Raw genomic sequence first — 17,550 nt, 5'->3', positions numbered from 1 at the left:
TCCCCTCTATTCTGGCAGGAGAAAGTCACCAAACCTCTCCTGACACACCGCTCCTGAGTGCCTCCGGCCGTGCAGGTTCCCATAAGAGTTCATGGAATTACAGCATCCTTATGGTTGGAAATGGCCTCTAAGATCATCCAGTCCAACCGTCACCACTCACCAATAAACTCTGTCCTCAAGTACCATATCCACATGTTTTGTGAGCACTTCCCAGGATGATGACTCCACCGTTTCCCTGGAAATCCTACACCTATGCTTGACAGGTTGAGGGAGAATAGAAGTCCTGCAAATATAACATAAATCTTACTCTTTGACCTTGCAACCAGCACATTTTGTTTTCCTTTCTAGATGTGACTTTGTACTTGATATATACCGAATTTCACACCGCAATTGCCAACTATTTCCCAATTACTCAACATCATTTTGAACATCCTAAGTACATGCAATTAATTAAAATTTGAATTATATATTTTTTAAAAGCTTGCAGCCAGTGTTCATGCTGATCCTGTAAAACCCACTTAGACTGCCAGCAACTTAGTTCAGCATCAGTGAGGGCTTTGTACAAACACCAGTTGTTACCTGAGGAGTTTCCTTTTGGAAATCTCTCCCTGATGCACCACTGTGAGGCACCACCAACTTCTTTCAAGCTTTGCAATTTTGTAATGATTTAAGAACCCAATGGAATGGTTGGAACAGTGTGATTGAAATCAAGGTAGCACAAGTTATGGTATGACTTTTCAGTCAAAATCCTGCAGTCTGTGTTTGGGAAGGGGAGGGAAGGGAAAGCGGGTGCTAATGCTGGGAACAGGGGCAGACTGGGCTGTTTCAGATTTTTTGTAATGCTCTGATTCCCTCAAGGAAGCAAACACTGGAGCCCAACTACTGCAGAATTCCTTGGCATGCACCCATGGCTGCACAGAGCAAGCTGGAATATAAAAGTCTGAGTGGAGTCTGAAATTATTATTTTGATTTTTTACAGTGGTAAAGTTTTTACTGACTGCTCTGTAACTTGGTTTAGGACAAATCCACAACGACAAAAAACAGCTTTTCAAACCAAAGTATGCAAATGGCAGGAATTATCTATAATCTTTCCAATTGTTTTGCCGACAGATAGTGATCTTTATTTTACTTATGTTTTTTAGGAATTAGTTGGTCCTGCTAAGAGAACTTTGCGTTTGAGAAGGCACAGAGATGATGAGAGTTTCCCATACAGGATAAGACAGAGGATGCTCCATCCCTGGAAGTGTCCAAAGCCAGGCTGGATGGGGCTTGGAGCAACCGGGGATAGCGGAAGGTGCCCCTGGAAACTGGATGAGTGTTATGCTCCTTCCCAAGCAAAATCATCATAATCTTAAAAATCTCTTCAGTACCTCCTCATGCAGTTATCAGGTTTTCTGAATCCCTCTATTTAGCCTCTTCAGCAGCAGGTTTTTGCACAACAGTGGTTATCATAAAGTTCTTTCCTTGAGTAAAACCACGGGATAAAATTAATCTTAATTAAATAACTACAGACACTCAATGAGCTAGAAATACGGCCCAGCCCTGGAAGTGGCCAGTGCCAGGCTGGATGTGGCCTCTAAATAACCTGGTCTAGTTAAAAGTGTCCCTACCCATGGCATGGGGGTGGAACGAGATGCTCTTTAAGGTCCCTCCAACACTTAACACTCGCTATTTCTACAATTCCCTCTATAAAAACAACCAGCAGAGCAGCAGACAGCCCGTACGATGCATTCCTATGCCCACTAACCAACACCCAGCGGGGGCTGCCCCGTCCGCCCGCGCCCGGGCAGCGGCCGCGCCCCGGAACCGCCTGTCGGGGCCGGGTTGTCACCGGCAATAGCGTCCCCCGGCACGGCGGAGACACGGCGGAGGAGCGGCCCGGCGGTGCCGCAGGGATGCGGGAGGCCGTGCGGGAATCGGGCGGCGGGGGCTGCGGGGACATGGCGGAGCGGGAGCGGCAGGAGCGGCTGCGGGAGGCGGCGGCGCTCGGCGATGCGGAGGAGGTGCGGCGGCTCGTGGAGATGGGGGTCGGCCTCAACTCGCAGAACGAAGTGAACGGATGGTAAGGGCTCCTCCAGAGAAGCCGGGGTGTCCCGGGGAGGGGGTGAAGCGGGGAGGAAGGGAAGGTCGGTCCGCTCCGAACACTGTGCGATGGAGCTGTCCCCGTTCCGGAGAGCACAACCCGGGGCACAGACACCGGCCCCACTCACCTCCTGCCCTCCTGCCCCTTCTCCTGCACTTACTTTGTACTGCTGGCTTTGATTTCTTCTTTTCTCCTCCTCCTTCTTCTGCACTTACTTTGTACTGCTGGTTTTGTTTTTTTCTTTTCTCCTCCTCCTTCTTCTGCACTTACTTTGTACAGCTGGCTTTGATTTCTTCTTTTCCCAGCCTGAGACGGCGTGGTCGGTCACAACACAAACCTCGGCTCTTGTCTAAGCAGAAATATTTATTATTAACTCAAGTTTGAAATTACTTTCTGTTTCAAGCAGGGAACTTGTTCCAGCGGTGTATACAAACGCTTGGGACTTGGCATGTCGTTCGGATCCACCTGAGGACACTAAGGGCTGTTCTGTAATAGACACTTGTACGAGTAACACTGTAGACATAAACACAATTTTATTTTAAGGAGGATTTTACAGGGAATAATACACAGGCGTTTTTGGAGACTGCTTTCCACAGGTTCAATTCAGCCTGTATTTACTGTGCTGTTTCATGCTTGAAATTATTAACTTACAAAAAAAAGGCAGCAACTTTTTACACAGACACATAGTTGTAAGACAAGGGGGGACAGTTTTAAATTAAGAGAAACTTAGATGTAAGGAAAATATTCTTCCCTTTGAGGGTGGTGAGGCCGTGGTACAGGTTGCTCAGAGAAACTGTGGCTGCTCCTTCCCTGGAAATGTTCAAGGCTGAGTTGGACAGGACTTGGAGCAAACTGGGACAGTGGAAAATGTCCCTGCCCCTGGCAGGGGGTAGAATGAGATGAGCTTTAAGGTCCTTTACAACTCAAACCATTCTAGGATTCTATGAATTATAATCAAAAATAGAAAAAATAAAATTAGGAAAGGAGTAAGACTTTTAAAGATTAAAGTTCAATCAGCAGTTCTGAGAAGCGTGGAACACTTAGCAACTTGAGCTTTAAATTGTGATTAAAATTAAAGCTTGTAAAAATTTAAAGTGACTGATTAATAGGACAGTGAATTATCTTAGTGAGATAAAAAACAACCTGTCATCAGAATGAGTTTATGTATAAAACTGGAATTGATGAAATACATCTTGTAATAAAGTTAATTATCTTTAAAAATAATGATCTGGTAATTTTTAACCATGGCAGTAAATGGATCTTCATTGTTGTTTAAGTTTGTACAATTAAAATTTTTGCAGTGAGCTTCTTAGTATGTGTGATGCTTAGCAGTGCTGAGTAGTTATATTTTGGTATGTATCAGGTCTGTGGGTGGATGGTTCCTCTCTGGAATGGCCAGGATGAGTTCCAAAATGAGGCTGTGCTGTTCAGCCTTATATATCTTCTCCAAAAACTAAACCAGCAAATTTTCTGCTCAATGCAAATACCACCCTGTCTGTGTGACTTTGCTCTGACTTACTCTTTCTGTAAAAATAAAAACCAAACCAAACCAGACCAAACCAAACCACCTGAAGTGGAAAAAGCTTTTTGCAGCTTTTCAACGGAAAGTTTTTTTCCCTTCTAAGTTTATTTATCTCTGCTTTATTTTATATAATTTATAAAAATAAATAAACAAACTTGGAGAAGGGTTGAGTATATTCATTTTTCTGAAGAATTTCCTTCAGCTGGAGCTAGAGAATTAAAATAGAATATAAACTCTAGAGGAAGGTGAAATACCATTAGAACCTGGGATAGGAAAGAATGGTACAAGTCTATAGCAAGTTACATGTGTGAGGCTGTGAGTCTTTAATGCACACACTAAGTAAGGTCTGAGCACTAAGCAGCTTTTAGGATATTTCCTTAACATGTTTCTCTAGTCAGCAACTGCAAATAATATAAAAATACAGAAAAGGGATTAGTTCTGTGCATCACTTACAGATTGCAGAAAATTTGTTGTCTGCAGATCTAAGCTGAGTAATTACTGATGCAGCAAATGGCAACTGGGCAGAAAACTGTTCTTAGAAACTATGCTCACAGTATTTTAAATGTAATTTACTTGCCAGAAAGTGCAAGTACTTGTGCTGGCAGCATTAATTAAAGAGTATATACAGCATCCTTGGGAGATACTGGTGATAGATCACACAAACACACACACACACAAACACAAGTATTCTGAGTACAGCTGATTCTTTCAAAGATTAAAATATACACAAACCTTACTTTCATATTATTTTCCCAGTAGCCTAAAGGCTGTAGCATAAGAAATGATAACATGAAAATATCCTGAACTTTAAAAATACTACTGCAGTAAAGAGCAAAGACAAAATGACACCAGCAGGTGCAGATTCCCAATCCAGGGTGAATTTCCAAGGAAGTTTGCAATTCAAACCTATTTTACATGTGCACAGAGTGTTCTTCTCATGGGCAGCAAGAAGGAGTGGAAAGGACTCTGCCATAACTCAGGGTTTGACACAGCTTTCATGTTTTTCCCCGTGCAGGACCTGCTTGCACTGGGCCTGCAAGCGGAACCACGCGGCAGTCGTGGCTTACCTGCTGCACGCCGGGGCTGACAAGGACATCCTGACCAAGAAAGGGGAGAGGCCAGCCCAGTTAACATCCAAGAGAGAGATCAGGAAGATGCTGGGAGGTAACCTATAGTGATTGTGCCATATGATCATCAAAGACTGGTAAAAGAGTGTTCAAAGCATGTGCACTGCAATCTTTGTTTTGCATGTGAAGATATTATACTGTGTTTGGATTTTTTTGCTTTCTAGAGTGTTTACATGGTAAGAAAACAAAGTTTAAGTAAAGGGGATTATCAATAAATTCCATACCCAGCTAGTCAAACTTTTTTCTAAACGCTAGAAATTTAGAAAAACTGTATTTTGAGGAATGCTGTCTGCCAGGTAAAGGCAGTTTCCAGTGTTCAGAAGGTCAGCAGGAGAGAAATCTCTTGTATGAGCAACATGTAATTTTTCTCATGTTCTCTGTTGGATAAATAAAAAAAATAGCAGCCCAGATAAATGGCTCATTAAAGGACATAGGTAGAGCATCTCTATTGTGTTTTCTAACTGCTGGAACAGAGCAGGTTTTGCTGCTGGAAGTGATAAGTAATGTGAAATGCAGCCAATTAACAACCTCTTGCCTCTCCTTTGTACTCCTGTGCCTGGTTTTGTTTTCATTATTGTCTCTCCCAGCTGTTGAGTGGGTAATGCTGCAGCTCTCCCAGTACTGCATGTTCCCTTCCCTTTATCCTCTGCCTTAATATCAAACAACATACAACCTTTTGTTTTTCATTGCCTGACACATTATGAAGATGACAGCATTATTCCACCAGAGACCATGCTATAATGTTCTGCTACAGATTAAAACAAGTCAAAACAGAAGTACTGTAGTTTTTAGAGGGAATTAGCACCCCCAGAATTATTAGAATCAGATTCAGCTTTTATGTTTGTATGGCAACACCTGAGCGTTCTGTTTATTGTAGGAAAAAAATACACAGTGCTACCTGATGCATCTTTTAACCTGGAATGCTTTTAACACTGCATTCCCAAAAAAAAGAAACCCAAAATCAGTCCTTGGTTTGTTTTACAGTGGAAGATGAACTCCCAGACTTAAAGCAAGATTCAGATCTGCCAATCATCCCCAATTACCTGGCTAACCCACCCTTCCCATATGTTTACAACACCTCGAGTACCAGCATTCCCGATCCTGCCTTGAATGGGGATGTCTCACACTTGGAACCACAAGACACCAACTCTCCGTGTGTACCTGACCTGGACACCTACAGACCAGCACGAGCACCACAGTTAGAGCCTGGGAATGCTGCTCCTCCCAATGGGGACATCCCAGCCCTGCCCCGAGGGTCTGCTGGGACAGCACACCCAAATCCTGTCCTCCAGAGAGCTCCTGTTTACCAGGGATTGGTGTCTTGGGGCAGAAGCCCCTCTTCACCAGCAGGATCCAACCAGTCCCTACCCCAGTCCCTACCCCAGCAGGGGAGCAGCTCCTCTGTGGGACCTGTGCCAGCCTTTCAGCCTCTTTTCTTCACAGGAGCTTTTCCACTCAATATGCAAGGTAACACCAAAAATCTTGTCTGGTTTTGTGTTGATATTCTGTCACCTTGGGCAGTGCAGACTAATCATGTGTTTCCAGAGACTTTCAGATTGTCAAGCTTAGGTATTCAGGAAACATTTGAAGGGAATGAAGTAGGCAGATATCCTGTTTCTGTGGAACTGTTATTAAAATATTGATGTAAACATTTGCTGTCTCAGTTGCTATAAAAGCATGCAGACACCAGAGTAATCTAATTCTCTAAACAGCATAGTCCAAGCTGCAAATACAGATCATGAGCAAGCAGCCAGTGAGCTCAAGAGAACCTCAGATGGCTCAGTCTGCACTGAACTGTTCTAGGATCTGCCTGTTCTGCAGGGAAACTTGGAATTCCAGTTACCATTCAGAATTTTGTTCTTCAGGTAAAAGGCACTCTGATACCATGGGGTAGCAATGAGAAGTGAACTGAGAGCAAGAAATACCAATAAAGTAATCCTGGATTGCTCAGGAAATTGATAAACAGTATCAGCTGCTATCAAATATATTAAAAAGTATTCAATGGTTCAGACATGCACACATATATTACATTTGATTTGCTATGTTTTTTTCATATAGTTTGATGAAAATTAATCTAATTAAAACTGTGGTCATAAAATTCCAGGTTTTGCTTTCCTAGGATTCATTTATTCTTGCCAGTAACAAAAACGAAGTTAACAGAACTTAGAAATACCTGGAAGTTTTTACAGAGACATTGTTTCCAATTCCTTTATACCTCTGCCTATTAATGTGACTTTTTATTTCTAATAGAACTGGTGCTTAAAGTGAGAATACAAACCCCTAACCTTAGAGAAAATGATTTCATTGAAATTGAACTGGACAGACAAGAACTGACCTACAAGGAGCTGCTCCGAGTGAGTTGCCGTGAGCTGGGTGTGAACCCTGAGCACGTCCAGAAGATCAGAAAACTACCAAATACAATGTTAAGAAAGGTGAGAACTCTACCTTTTGAAGTGCAGCAATTTATAGAAGAGACTTTTAGGTTACTGTTCTAAAGGAATAATTTGTTGGTCACCTGCTTAGGCCCATGTTGGAAAAAAACCAACAAAAACCAAAAATGAAAAATCTGCTCAACTTGCAACACTCAGCACTTGTTTGGGATTTCTTTAGTAAAAAGATTCTCAGATTTCTTGATCACCTCCTTTCATAACCATTTGGTGCTGGACCCAGTTAATACCTAATTTCATGACTCCATTGTAAAATTCAGTACAACATGACACCACTGTGAGCTGCCAACACCATTTCAAAGACCTGCAGAGCTCAACCAAGCTCTGTGAGTTCAGCAAGGCCTGGCTGCAGCCCTTGCACAGAGATGTTTTTCAGGTGTTTTTCACTCTGAGTGCAGGACTTTGAACATAACTGTCCTTCCTTCAGTGACATTTACCCTGCAGCCAGCAGAGAAGGGACCTGCTGACCTGTTTTACCAACTCACCACTGACCTTTCTTTCACTCTCAAATCCTTGTAGAGCATTGTTGGCATCACTTGTGGGGCAAATCTGATTAGGAATAGATTAACTGACTTCACTCTGCTGCATCTTCACTGACTACAGGATATATTACTCTCTGTTAGTCAAGAAGTGGATAAAAAAAAGATAATAAGCAATTCTGTCACTTTCCAACTTTGATTATTGTTGAAAAAACTTTTTATTTGCATCCCTAATCACTTCAGGCTCTCGGGTAGGACTTCAGGATCCCTGCAGGGACACAAAGCTGACTCTGTACTGCTGCAGGGGCTCAGAGCTGGCCCGGCTGGGTGGCTCTGAAGGAAGGCAGCCACATGCAGAACCTCCTTGGGTAGATGCAAGCATCAATTTGTCAGCTTCCAAGAATTAAAAAGTGGGGGGGAAAAGGGGATTTGTGTGGCATGCTGTAGATCTTGACAAGTGTAATCCCACTAATCACTTGCACTGACCATCAGTGTTGCATTTCCTCTAAAAATAGACATAAGGGAATATCTGAATAAAACCCCAGGGTAAATAGATGCAGCAGGATATCTGTTTTCCAGATCACTGTAAAGAACTGTCATAGTTATGAATAAATACATACCTTGTGTTAGTATGAGCTTATTATTTTAACTCACCTCTGCACATTAACAGACACTAACTCCTTCTTGTATTTGTTTGAAGGACAAGGATGTTGCAAGGCTACAGGATTTCCAAGAACTGGAGCTTGTTCTAACAGTAAGCGACAAAAACTTACTTTTCAGAGTCCCAACATTTTCTGAACAGAGTGGGTATAACAAGAAGGCATCAGAACTTACATACTAATTAAGGAGTAAACCAAAAGATTTTTATCTTTCCTTTTACAATTATGTTTGAAAAACACTATCTATAAGGGCTAATTATGTGAAAAAAAAATCTATTTTGTTAACTGTGAAATAAACTGAAGTGGTTATACACATATACAGCTTCTAGTTAATCTAAGAACGGTGAGTCTGGTATAAAAGTAGCTCAATGCACAGGAAAGGAAGTATTGTAGAACTATCTGTTAATGCAACACTTCCTTACAAAAAGATAATGAAACACTGCAGAGTTAGCAGCTCTCAGGGAAAGGCTTACCTTAAGCTGTTCTAATAATTTGTTTGCTATAAAATAGCAGAGGTACTCAAGCTAAAGAACCTGCCATGAAGCCCATTTAATATTTGTACTGAGTCCATTACCATCAGTGTTCCCTTTTTAGATCACATTTATTAAGTCCCATCTTACTTAGAAGGAAAAAACCAGAAGGGTTTACATCTGTGGAAGCACAAAACTATGTCAAGGTTAAATTCTATCAAGTGACTTATTACCTATGATTTCTTAATCCCTGTTTACACTTTTCCCTTTTTCTCAGGTTGAAAATAAAAATGACAGTAATCATCCAAATAATAAATATGCTCTCAACCAAAATCCTTTTAGTGTTGTCTGTCAATACATACATGAGCAAGTGACATATAATGACATGTGCAATTTAATATACTATTTTTGTTACTGTGCTGACATTTCTTCAATGCTGCTTTAATTTCCCCTTTTAAAAGCACAAAAAGTGATTTTATTTTCTTTTGACCTCTACATTACTGAGAAAAATTGCATCTTGAACCTATAAAGTTACCTGTGTAAAAAGAAACTAGTGAAGTACCCAGGGTTTCCAGGACTGATAGCCAATCTTGATATTCCTATGCAATGTATTTTCTTTTTATCACTGTGACTTGTGTTTACCCATGTAGTTTACTGAAAAGAAAATCACAGTTACTTAAAATTCAGAATTTAACTACTTTCCTGTGAAATTCTCAAATAAAGAAATTGAAAAGTATTTAAGAGCTGGATTTTATCTGATTTTTAAAGGATTTTAGTATTTAGTCACTTCAATTTGAGGAAGAGTTCTACTCTGGTAGGCTGTGTGAAAAGCAGGTGCTGTGGGTTAGATGAATAAACTAAAGTGTGAGATACAACAGGCATACAGAATGTACCAAACTGGACTGAATTTTCCTGTTTCTTTGCCTTTCCCCCTCCTTCCCCCCAATTTCTTTGGAAGCTGTAGCTGCCAAAAGAATTTATCTTTAGCCTTGTGTCAGAGTTCAGAGCCTGGCTGTGCAGTGTCACTGTGCCTGGAGCTGGGGACCAAGCACAGCTTCCACCTGTCCTGGGGGCTGTGCAGGTAAGGGACAGCAGCTCCTGTGTCCCTGCCTGTGTCCCTGCCTGTGTCCCTGCCAGTCCAGAGGGAAGTGTCCCCAGAGTGCCCCAGGCTCGCTGCTCTCAGCTCCTGGAAGCACTTGGAGCACAGGGACAGCACAGCAGAGGGAGCTCCCAGCCTGCAGTCAGGCTCAGCTGCCAGCACAGATCCCTGCCAAAACCTGAATTCTCTTTGTGCCCAGTCACCACACTGAAGCTCAGTCTGCCCAGGTGCATACAGAAGGTTTTGTCACACTGAAAAAGCCTCTTCTGCAAAGTGCCAGAGGTCAAACACAGTCCCAGTCAGTGGCAATATCTGTTTTTGTACCAGACTGCTGCTGGGATATTAAGTTCTCTGTAATGGAATAATAAAATTTTCATTCTTCATGTCAGCCTGGCAGCTGTTTTCTCACAGGATGTTCAGGCATTGGCTGAATCCAGGAGGATTCAGGGTTAACCAGTAAGACCCCCCAAAGAAAAGCTCAGTTGGGGCAAGCAACCTTGCACAGATGCTGATCCCTATCTATGCATTCCCAGGAATATTTTTATACCTTGTGCAGTTTATACCAGGATCCCCAATCCCATCAGTGTATAACCACTACATTCTGTGTGTGATAAATAATTAATTACTTTGTGCTCTGCTACATGAAATGTTAATGTCTAATAAATGCTTGGCTGCATATCCAGGTTTTTATTTAAGATGCATAATTTGTAAGAGTTAATAAATTATTTTTGTCTTCTCAAAGTTTTTCTGTGCTTTCCTTCTGGTAAAACAGTAACTTTTTCTTGCTGGGTGGTTTTCTGGAGTGCTTAGTGTAAGCCACAACTAAAGCAAAAGAGGTTCTAGCAAATATTAGCAGCAAATGCTGTTTGAACATGGGCCTCCTTTTATCTGAGGAGGCCTTATCAATAATAAAATGGAAAATGATTTCTGCAAAACAAATCACCCATTATTTCAGATAATTAAATATTGAACAAGATAAACTAAATACACACCTGGCTCAGCATGTACATTCAGCTTAAGTGGAGACTTACTCTTGTGACTTCCTACCCAAAGACATGCAGCACAATTTTGATACTTCTGGTCCAATCATGTCCCTGTGGGTTTGTGTGGGGTCTACTGAATTGGAAAACACCTGTGTAGTTATTGTTTTATATGAAGCCATTTGTAGGTTCAGCTTTAAATACATGTTGCTTCTTAGGCTGAGGAGGAATTTTATAATGCCAAAGTTTCCCTGGAGAGGGATCCCAAAGGTCCCAGGACTCCCTTGACCTGTGGGAAATATTGAAAGGAAGAGTTTGGAACCACTCAAGAGATTACACAGCATTTCACTGTTACTCAGCTGAGTCACAGCTTAACTGAGCCTGTCTTCACTTCAAATCCTATAAATCCTTATGCAGAAAACACACAAATCAGGTGGATGTTGTAACATTAATATAATTTACTAATTACAAACCTGAATGCAGTACATAATTGTGCTGTGGTACATACATTTTTGTGGCAGAATATTTGTCATTCTTTGGGAAAAAAAGCATATAATAAAATACTTTATGTATATAGAAAATATTTAAAAATATAAAATTCACTTCCTGGTCATTGTAATTGCAAAATACTTCGTTCACATGTCACAAGTTGAGTCTACTAAAAAAACTATTTTGTAAATTACAGTACATTCACAAGTCACTTTTGTGGCAAGTCAGTAATATTAAAAAAAACCACCAAACCCTAAAGGTCTTCTCTTCATGCCAGTCCAGCATCTTTGGCCATACTGTAGAAAATACCCTTTGCTGCTATAAGGTTTGCAGGTGTGTCAAACTCAGCTATGGTCCCGCTGTCTAGAACAAGAACCCTGTACAAAACAAAAGACAGTGTGGGGGGAAAGATGTGTCAGAAAATTCCTCTCAAGGAGCATGGTACCTGTTTGTGTCACAAAGCAAACTTCTCTAATCTTGGCCTTGCTTTTGTTTTCCTCAATTATTTTCACATGTTAAGACACAACAGATGATAAACATTCTCCCTGAGCTGCTGCTTGGCTAAAATATCTCCCCAGGGACAAGAAGAGGGAAAAAAAGCACCTGGAATTGAAGCTATAGTTCCAGAAAGCCAAGGAGATAAAGGCTCATGAAGAATACTAATATATTTTCAAGTAATTAAAATGACATGCTGTTGGTGTGGAAGTTAGAGCAGCTGCTGTTTTAACAAGGCTCAGAAGCTTTCAGACAGTGCCAGGAGTGCCCCTGGGCAGTGTCCCCACACAGCTCTGCTTTCTCAATATAGAACCTGTGTCCTGTGCCAACAGAGGCAAAGTCAGGGCTGGAAATTCTGGGATTATGTATCATCATTGCTTACACACTGCCGAACAGGAGACAAACCAGACCCTCCCAGTGCTGCTCCCCATGCCCAGCAAGCCCTGCCCTGGCTGCTCAGACTGCACCTGGTGTAATCCATGATGGTGTTCAGCCTGTGTGCGATGGTCAGCACCGTGCAGTCCACAAACTGTGTCCGAATGGTCATCTGGATCAGGTCATCAGTCTCCAGGTCGATGGCAGCCGTGGCCTCATCCAGGATCAGGATCCTGGTTTTGCGCAGCAGAGCTCTGGCCAGGCACACCAGCTGCCTCTGGCCCACACTGCAAGCACAGAGAGCCCTCAGTGCCCCCTGCTCACAGCCACTGTGCTCAGCAGCTCACTCATTGTTACCCCAAACACCCTGAAATATTCTGCAAGCTGCCTGTTGTGCCCCACAGCTCATGCCAGCAGGAGCAGGGACAGGGTCACTCACTGCCTGGCCCTGTGCTGGCAGAGCCACCAAATGTGCCTTTTATCACTGTGACAAAAGCCAGGCCAGCTAATGACAACACTCCTGCCCAATCTTTCAGAAACTCACAGTTCTGATAACACTGAACATATGCAAACTTAGGGAAAAAAAATAAAAAGGAAAACAAAATGTTATAAGGCTGCAAGTCTTCTCTACCGTAAAAAAATAAAATACATACACATATATGAGCAACCCAGACTTCCTCCCCTGCCACAAACATAGTTCAGATTCAGTCTCTCAGTGTCTGCAGCATGAGGAAGGAGCTGATCATTCATCACAGACAACCTGATGACACCCCAGCCTCAGAAGCCAATGAAGCATATCAAAACATGGCATTTTATCATCCCCAGTCATATCTTCATGGGTCTTCCAAATGGTAATGGAAAATAAACATTGCTAAAGTGTCAGGCAGAGAACTCTTACTCAGCACAGCAGTAATGTTATCATTCCTACCAATATGTGTTTAAGGGACTGCCTGTCCCTAATATCCTGCCATCCTGAAACTTCTTTCTGACAAGATGGGGTTTGGGAGAAGAAATCAGATAATTGGAGGCAGAGGCAGAAGAGGAGGAGAATCAAACCTTGGTGGCTTTCTTGGAACAGAAATAGGTGGCCAAGTCATTTTGGGTGTGACAGACCAGTGTCAGCCTGTGCTCAGGTGGCACCCAGTGTCACAGCTAAGGGCAGCTCATGAATGTTCCAGTCCAAGCATTCCTTACCTAAGATTCTCTCCACCCTCTGAGCACTCATAGTCCAGCATGGAGGGCTGACTGCTGACAAACCTCTTCAAATGAGACAGTTCGAGTGCTTTCCATATTTCTTCATCTGAATACTTATTAAATGGATCCAGGTTCATCCTCAGTGTTCCAGAAAAGAGAACAGGATCCTGGATATAAAACCAATTTTTATCAGACAAGTGTTTTAGCTGTTTTAATTACAGATACTATGGGCTGCTGCTTCAAGGTGTCCATTGCACTGCAGGTAGGGCACCTCCCAATCCCATCCTCTCTGAAAATACCTTACATTATAGAGTTCAAACTCAACTTTCAGCTCTAAAGATGGTTTATCCTAAATCCTGTTTTATCACCCACCTTATAAGGTGGTAGGATGGGACCAGTTAAAGTATAAATAATTTGTTTTTCTGAAACAATTTTCTGAGTGTAACAAAACATTTTTCTCTTTGGATAAACCATTATTTATGGTTTGTTAAGTTGCTATTAAACATTCCTTCATGGTGACACACAGAAGCAGTACCTGAGGAATAATTGTCAGCCTCGATCGAAGGTCATGGAGACCAATTTCTGAAATTTTCACGCCATCAATTTTAATTTCCCCTTTTGCAGCTTCCAGGATCCTGAAGAGGCAAAGCGTCATGGAGGACTTCCCTGCTCCAGTTCTGCCAACAATTCCAATCTACAGCAAATTGCAGGTTCAACAACAAAGCACACAGTTAAAGAAGAAAACAACACCCAACAAAGAACTCCCAGACAACCCTCCAAGACTCCTCTAACAGGTTTGACTGAAGATCTGAATTGGAGAGAGAATGTCCCACCCTTCCCTGAAAACCCTGGGTGCACTGTAATGGACTTATTGCCACTTGTGTAATTGGAATGATATTCCATATAAATATCACATGTCATAAATATAATTAATAACACAGGCCTAGAGCCATCCTACATAACTTTGGGTGATTTGGAACACCCATGGTAGGTCCAGATACTCAAAGACAAGAAATAAAGGCTCTCCAAGGGCAATTCCTATTCCATGGAAAGCATGTGTATCTCCATGCCAGAAGGATGCTGTCATCCTATCTGCTTAGAATAAGGGCAAATCTATTTTTTAGCAACAACCTGTTCAGGAAAGGACTTTCCCAAGCTAATTATTCTGTCTCCAGCAGGCAAACCTCAGAACTTTCCATCAAAGCATGAAGAAATGAATTTCCCAGAGTAAAGACAATTTCCTGATTAAGAAAACAAAGAATGTCATTTCCTTCCATGCCAAAAATTTCACAGGGGAAGTCAAAGACCAGAAAAAGCTGGAATTCCTTCTCTCATTTACATTGCTTCAGAAAAGCATTCTTCTCACTGAATTTTTGTCACTTGTGCTGCTGCCTCCTACGTGATGTACAGGAGCCTGTTGCCAAATGAACTGAAAGTGCAGAAAATCCCATACAATTCACTCTGCTGCTTTCCAGCCAGGGGGATGCTGGCACATGGACAGCACAGGTCACTGCTGCCTCCTGCACTGGCAGCAGTGTTCCTCCAGACCCTCTCCTCTACTCCACAGTTGTCACTGGAGACCCAGAGCAAAGTTCTAGCAGACCTCCAGCTGGTAACTCACCTTTTCCCCACCGTGCACTTGGAGGTTTAGACCCTTCAGCACCAGATCCAGGCCCTTCCTGTACCTCACTGAATAATTCACAAACTCCAGCTCTCCCTTGGATGGCCAGTTTTCTGGGGGACTCTTGCCCTCAATGATCCAGGGAGCCTGAGGAAAACAGAAGTCAGAAATGCCTCACATAGGTTTGAGAAAAAATAATTCAAGCTCAGATAAAAGCATTCTATCTGATAAACAAAATCTCTACGATCAAATAAATTTATAATGATGGGGAAAAAACATGGAGTCCTAAGTATCTGCCCATTTGTCTTTGTAGTGAAGTTAACAGGAAAAAATTCTGAGCACAGAGGGATGAATCCTCAATGGACGTGAATATTTTCAACTTTAACAGAACCCAGCCATTTTTCTGCCAGCTCAAGCTCTGGTTTATAACACATATCACACATCTTGTCTAGCTACCTTTTTCCTTCCAGGTTAAATATTTGATCTCCAGAACTGTTTACTGCAGCTCCCCCCCATTTCCTAATTCTTAGCATGCACACAGGACTAACAAAGCAGTGTCCAAACAGCTTTCCTGGCACAGCCCCACTGCCACCTTCAAAAGTCTTTGGCAGCAAAGGTGGGTGACTGGATGATTTCCTGGATTAGCAGCACAGTGTTCCTAGAGATGTTCTCTCATGGGAGGTGAGCACTGATTAAGCTGATTAAACAGAAGCACTACTGAAAACATGTGTAAGGGCTGATAATTGTACTGCAGCTCTGCTCAGGAGCAGGACCATGGCACGAGCCACACAGGTGAGACTGTGAATCAAACACTGCAAACACAAAGGGACCAATATTCTGATGTGAAACTCATCTCCTGTGCTACAGCCACTCACAGCAGCAGAAAATGAGATGCTAAGCACAAGCTGCATGACAGCAATAATAATTTGGAGCTGTGATAGCATAAATTACAGTTCAGACCATGACATTTGTTCAGGTTAAATGATAAGTCTCAGAGCAGGAACCATCTCTCAAGAGCCTCAAGAAAGATCATGTAAATGTGTGCATTAAAATTTTCAGCTTGCTGCTGAGCATGCTGGACTCTTGGTAGCTGACCTCTGTTTCAGTTTCTGAATATTCTTTTATTCTTTCCACAGCCACAATATTGGTTTCAAGTTCAGAAGTCATTCGGACCATCCAATTTAGAGACAAGGTCACCTTAGGGAAGACAAGGAACAAAATATCACCCACAGAAGAACAACACATCTCATAAAAACCACACAAACAAAACAAAACAAAACAGAACTTCAAAACAAACAGCCCTCCCCAAACAAAACCAAAATACCCCCCAAAACAAACAGAAACCCAACAAGAACAAATTCCCAAAAAAACCCCAACAACAGCAGACACTGCTATTAAGACATGAATTCACATTTATGTTACAAATGAGATAATTACCTTTGGATTAAAATCAATACAGTTACTGGGACAAGAAATACACAGATTATCTAGTGCTTACATGAAGAAGCATATAATGATGATTTAACACTTGGCCCACTCAAAAAAAGTTGTATGGAAGTCATTCCCCAAATCACGTGTTCCACTGGAAAACTGCTAACAGCAACTTTGCACACTCATGGCATCTAAAATGCTTCTGGCAAGAGTGAGGCCACTAAATCTGCTAAATTCTCCACAGCATGGGTCAGTAGTTTGCCTTGTCTAATTATAAATCCTACTGATCTGCCTGTAATTACCTGGACACACCAATGTGCTGCACAGCAGCACTGATGCACAACACATCAAACCATGTTGCTCAGATGGTCTCTTCTTGATGTTCTGACCCTTCTTTGGTCTCCCATGTGCCACCCCTGAGGTACTGGAGTGCAGGACAGCCTTGGTGCTCCCCAAGCGCCCTGAGATCCTCCAGCACGTGAGCTTGCTGCTGATTTCAGCACTCAGTCTCTGTTTTCCAAACATCCCACTGGTCATTTTAATTATTTCCTTATTAACTCCAGCTTTAGCAAGCACTTAGATTACTGCTCATATACCCACACCATCTACAAAAATGTAAATCCCCCATAAAAGCTGTAACACGTACCTGCAACGCATAGGACACTGACAGTCCCACCAGGCCAGCGTTCAGGCTGTTCCTACCAATCACAGCAAAAAGGGCAGCAAAAAGGACAATGCAGTTCCCCACAAACTCAACTCGGATGCCCAGCCACCTGGAAGGATGCAGGTGTGTAAGGAGAGTGGGAAAAGGTTGCTGGGGAGCAATTTTGCAAACAGGGTTATCTAAGTGGAAACAAGGAATGATGTTTTACCTGTTTGACACTATGCCAGGGTAATAACTCTTCTGATTTTCATCCACCTTGAGATCACTGATGTCCACGAAGGCCTTCACTCTCCTGTAGGCTCTGATGACACTGGCCCCTGACACAGTCTCTGAGAAGTGGGAGTAGATGGGGGATCTGCTCACAGACTCCAGGCGCTTCAGCTGGCGCGAGGTTGCGACATAGAACCGCTGCCAT

The 17,550-nt window shown here is 42.4% G+C and overlaps 2 protein-coding genes across 2 annotated transcripts in view; one reads left to right on the top strand and one right to left on the bottom strand.

The window, feature by feature from the left end:
* The first annotated feature begins 1,841 nt into the window (after nucleotides 1-1,841).
* Nucleotides 1,842-10,627, top strand: ANKRD40 (ankyrin repeat domain 40). Its single transcript, XM_033076429.2, has 5 exons — nucleotides 1,842-2,062; nucleotides 4,621-4,769; nucleotides 5,717-6,199; nucleotides 6,983-7,164; nucleotides 8,359-10,627. The coding sequence occupies exons 1-5, from the start codon at nucleotides 1,896-1,898 to the stop codon at nucleotides 8,497-8,499; spliced, it is 1,122 nt and encodes a 373-aa protein (XP_032932320.1). The 5' UTR covers nucleotides 1,842-1,895; the 3' UTR covers nucleotides 8,500-10,627.
* Nucleotides 10,628-11,313: 686 nt separating this feature from the next.
* ABCC3 (ATP binding cassette subfamily C member 3) overlaps nucleotides 11,314-17,550 on the bottom strand; it is a 48,200-nt gene continuing 41,963 nt past the window's right edge. The window contains 8 exon segments of the mRNA XM_033076950.1: nucleotides 11,314-11,732; nucleotides 12,318-12,512; nucleotides 13,420-13,586; nucleotides 13,955-14,113; nucleotides 15,041-15,187; nucleotides 16,136-16,237; nucleotides 17,118-17,244; nucleotides 17,344-17,543. Coding sequence (XP_032932841.1) covers nucleotides 11,624-11,732; nucleotides 12,318-12,512; nucleotides 13,420-13,586; nucleotides 13,955-14,113; nucleotides 15,041-15,187; nucleotides 16,136-16,237; nucleotides 17,118-17,244; nucleotides 17,344-17,543 — 1,206 coding nt within the window. The 3' untranslated portion in view covers nucleotides 11,314-11,623.

Source organism: Catharus ustulatus, chromosome 20, assembly GCF_009819885.2.
Source record: "Catharus ustulatus isolate bCatUst1 chromosome 20, bCatUst1.pri.v2, whole genome shotgun sequence".
In the NCBI taxonomy this organism is placed as follows: Eukaryota; Metazoa; Chordata; class Aves; order Passeriformes; family Turdidae; genus Catharus; species Catharus ustulatus.
This window is presented reverse-complemented; position numbering and strand designations above follow the sequence as displayed.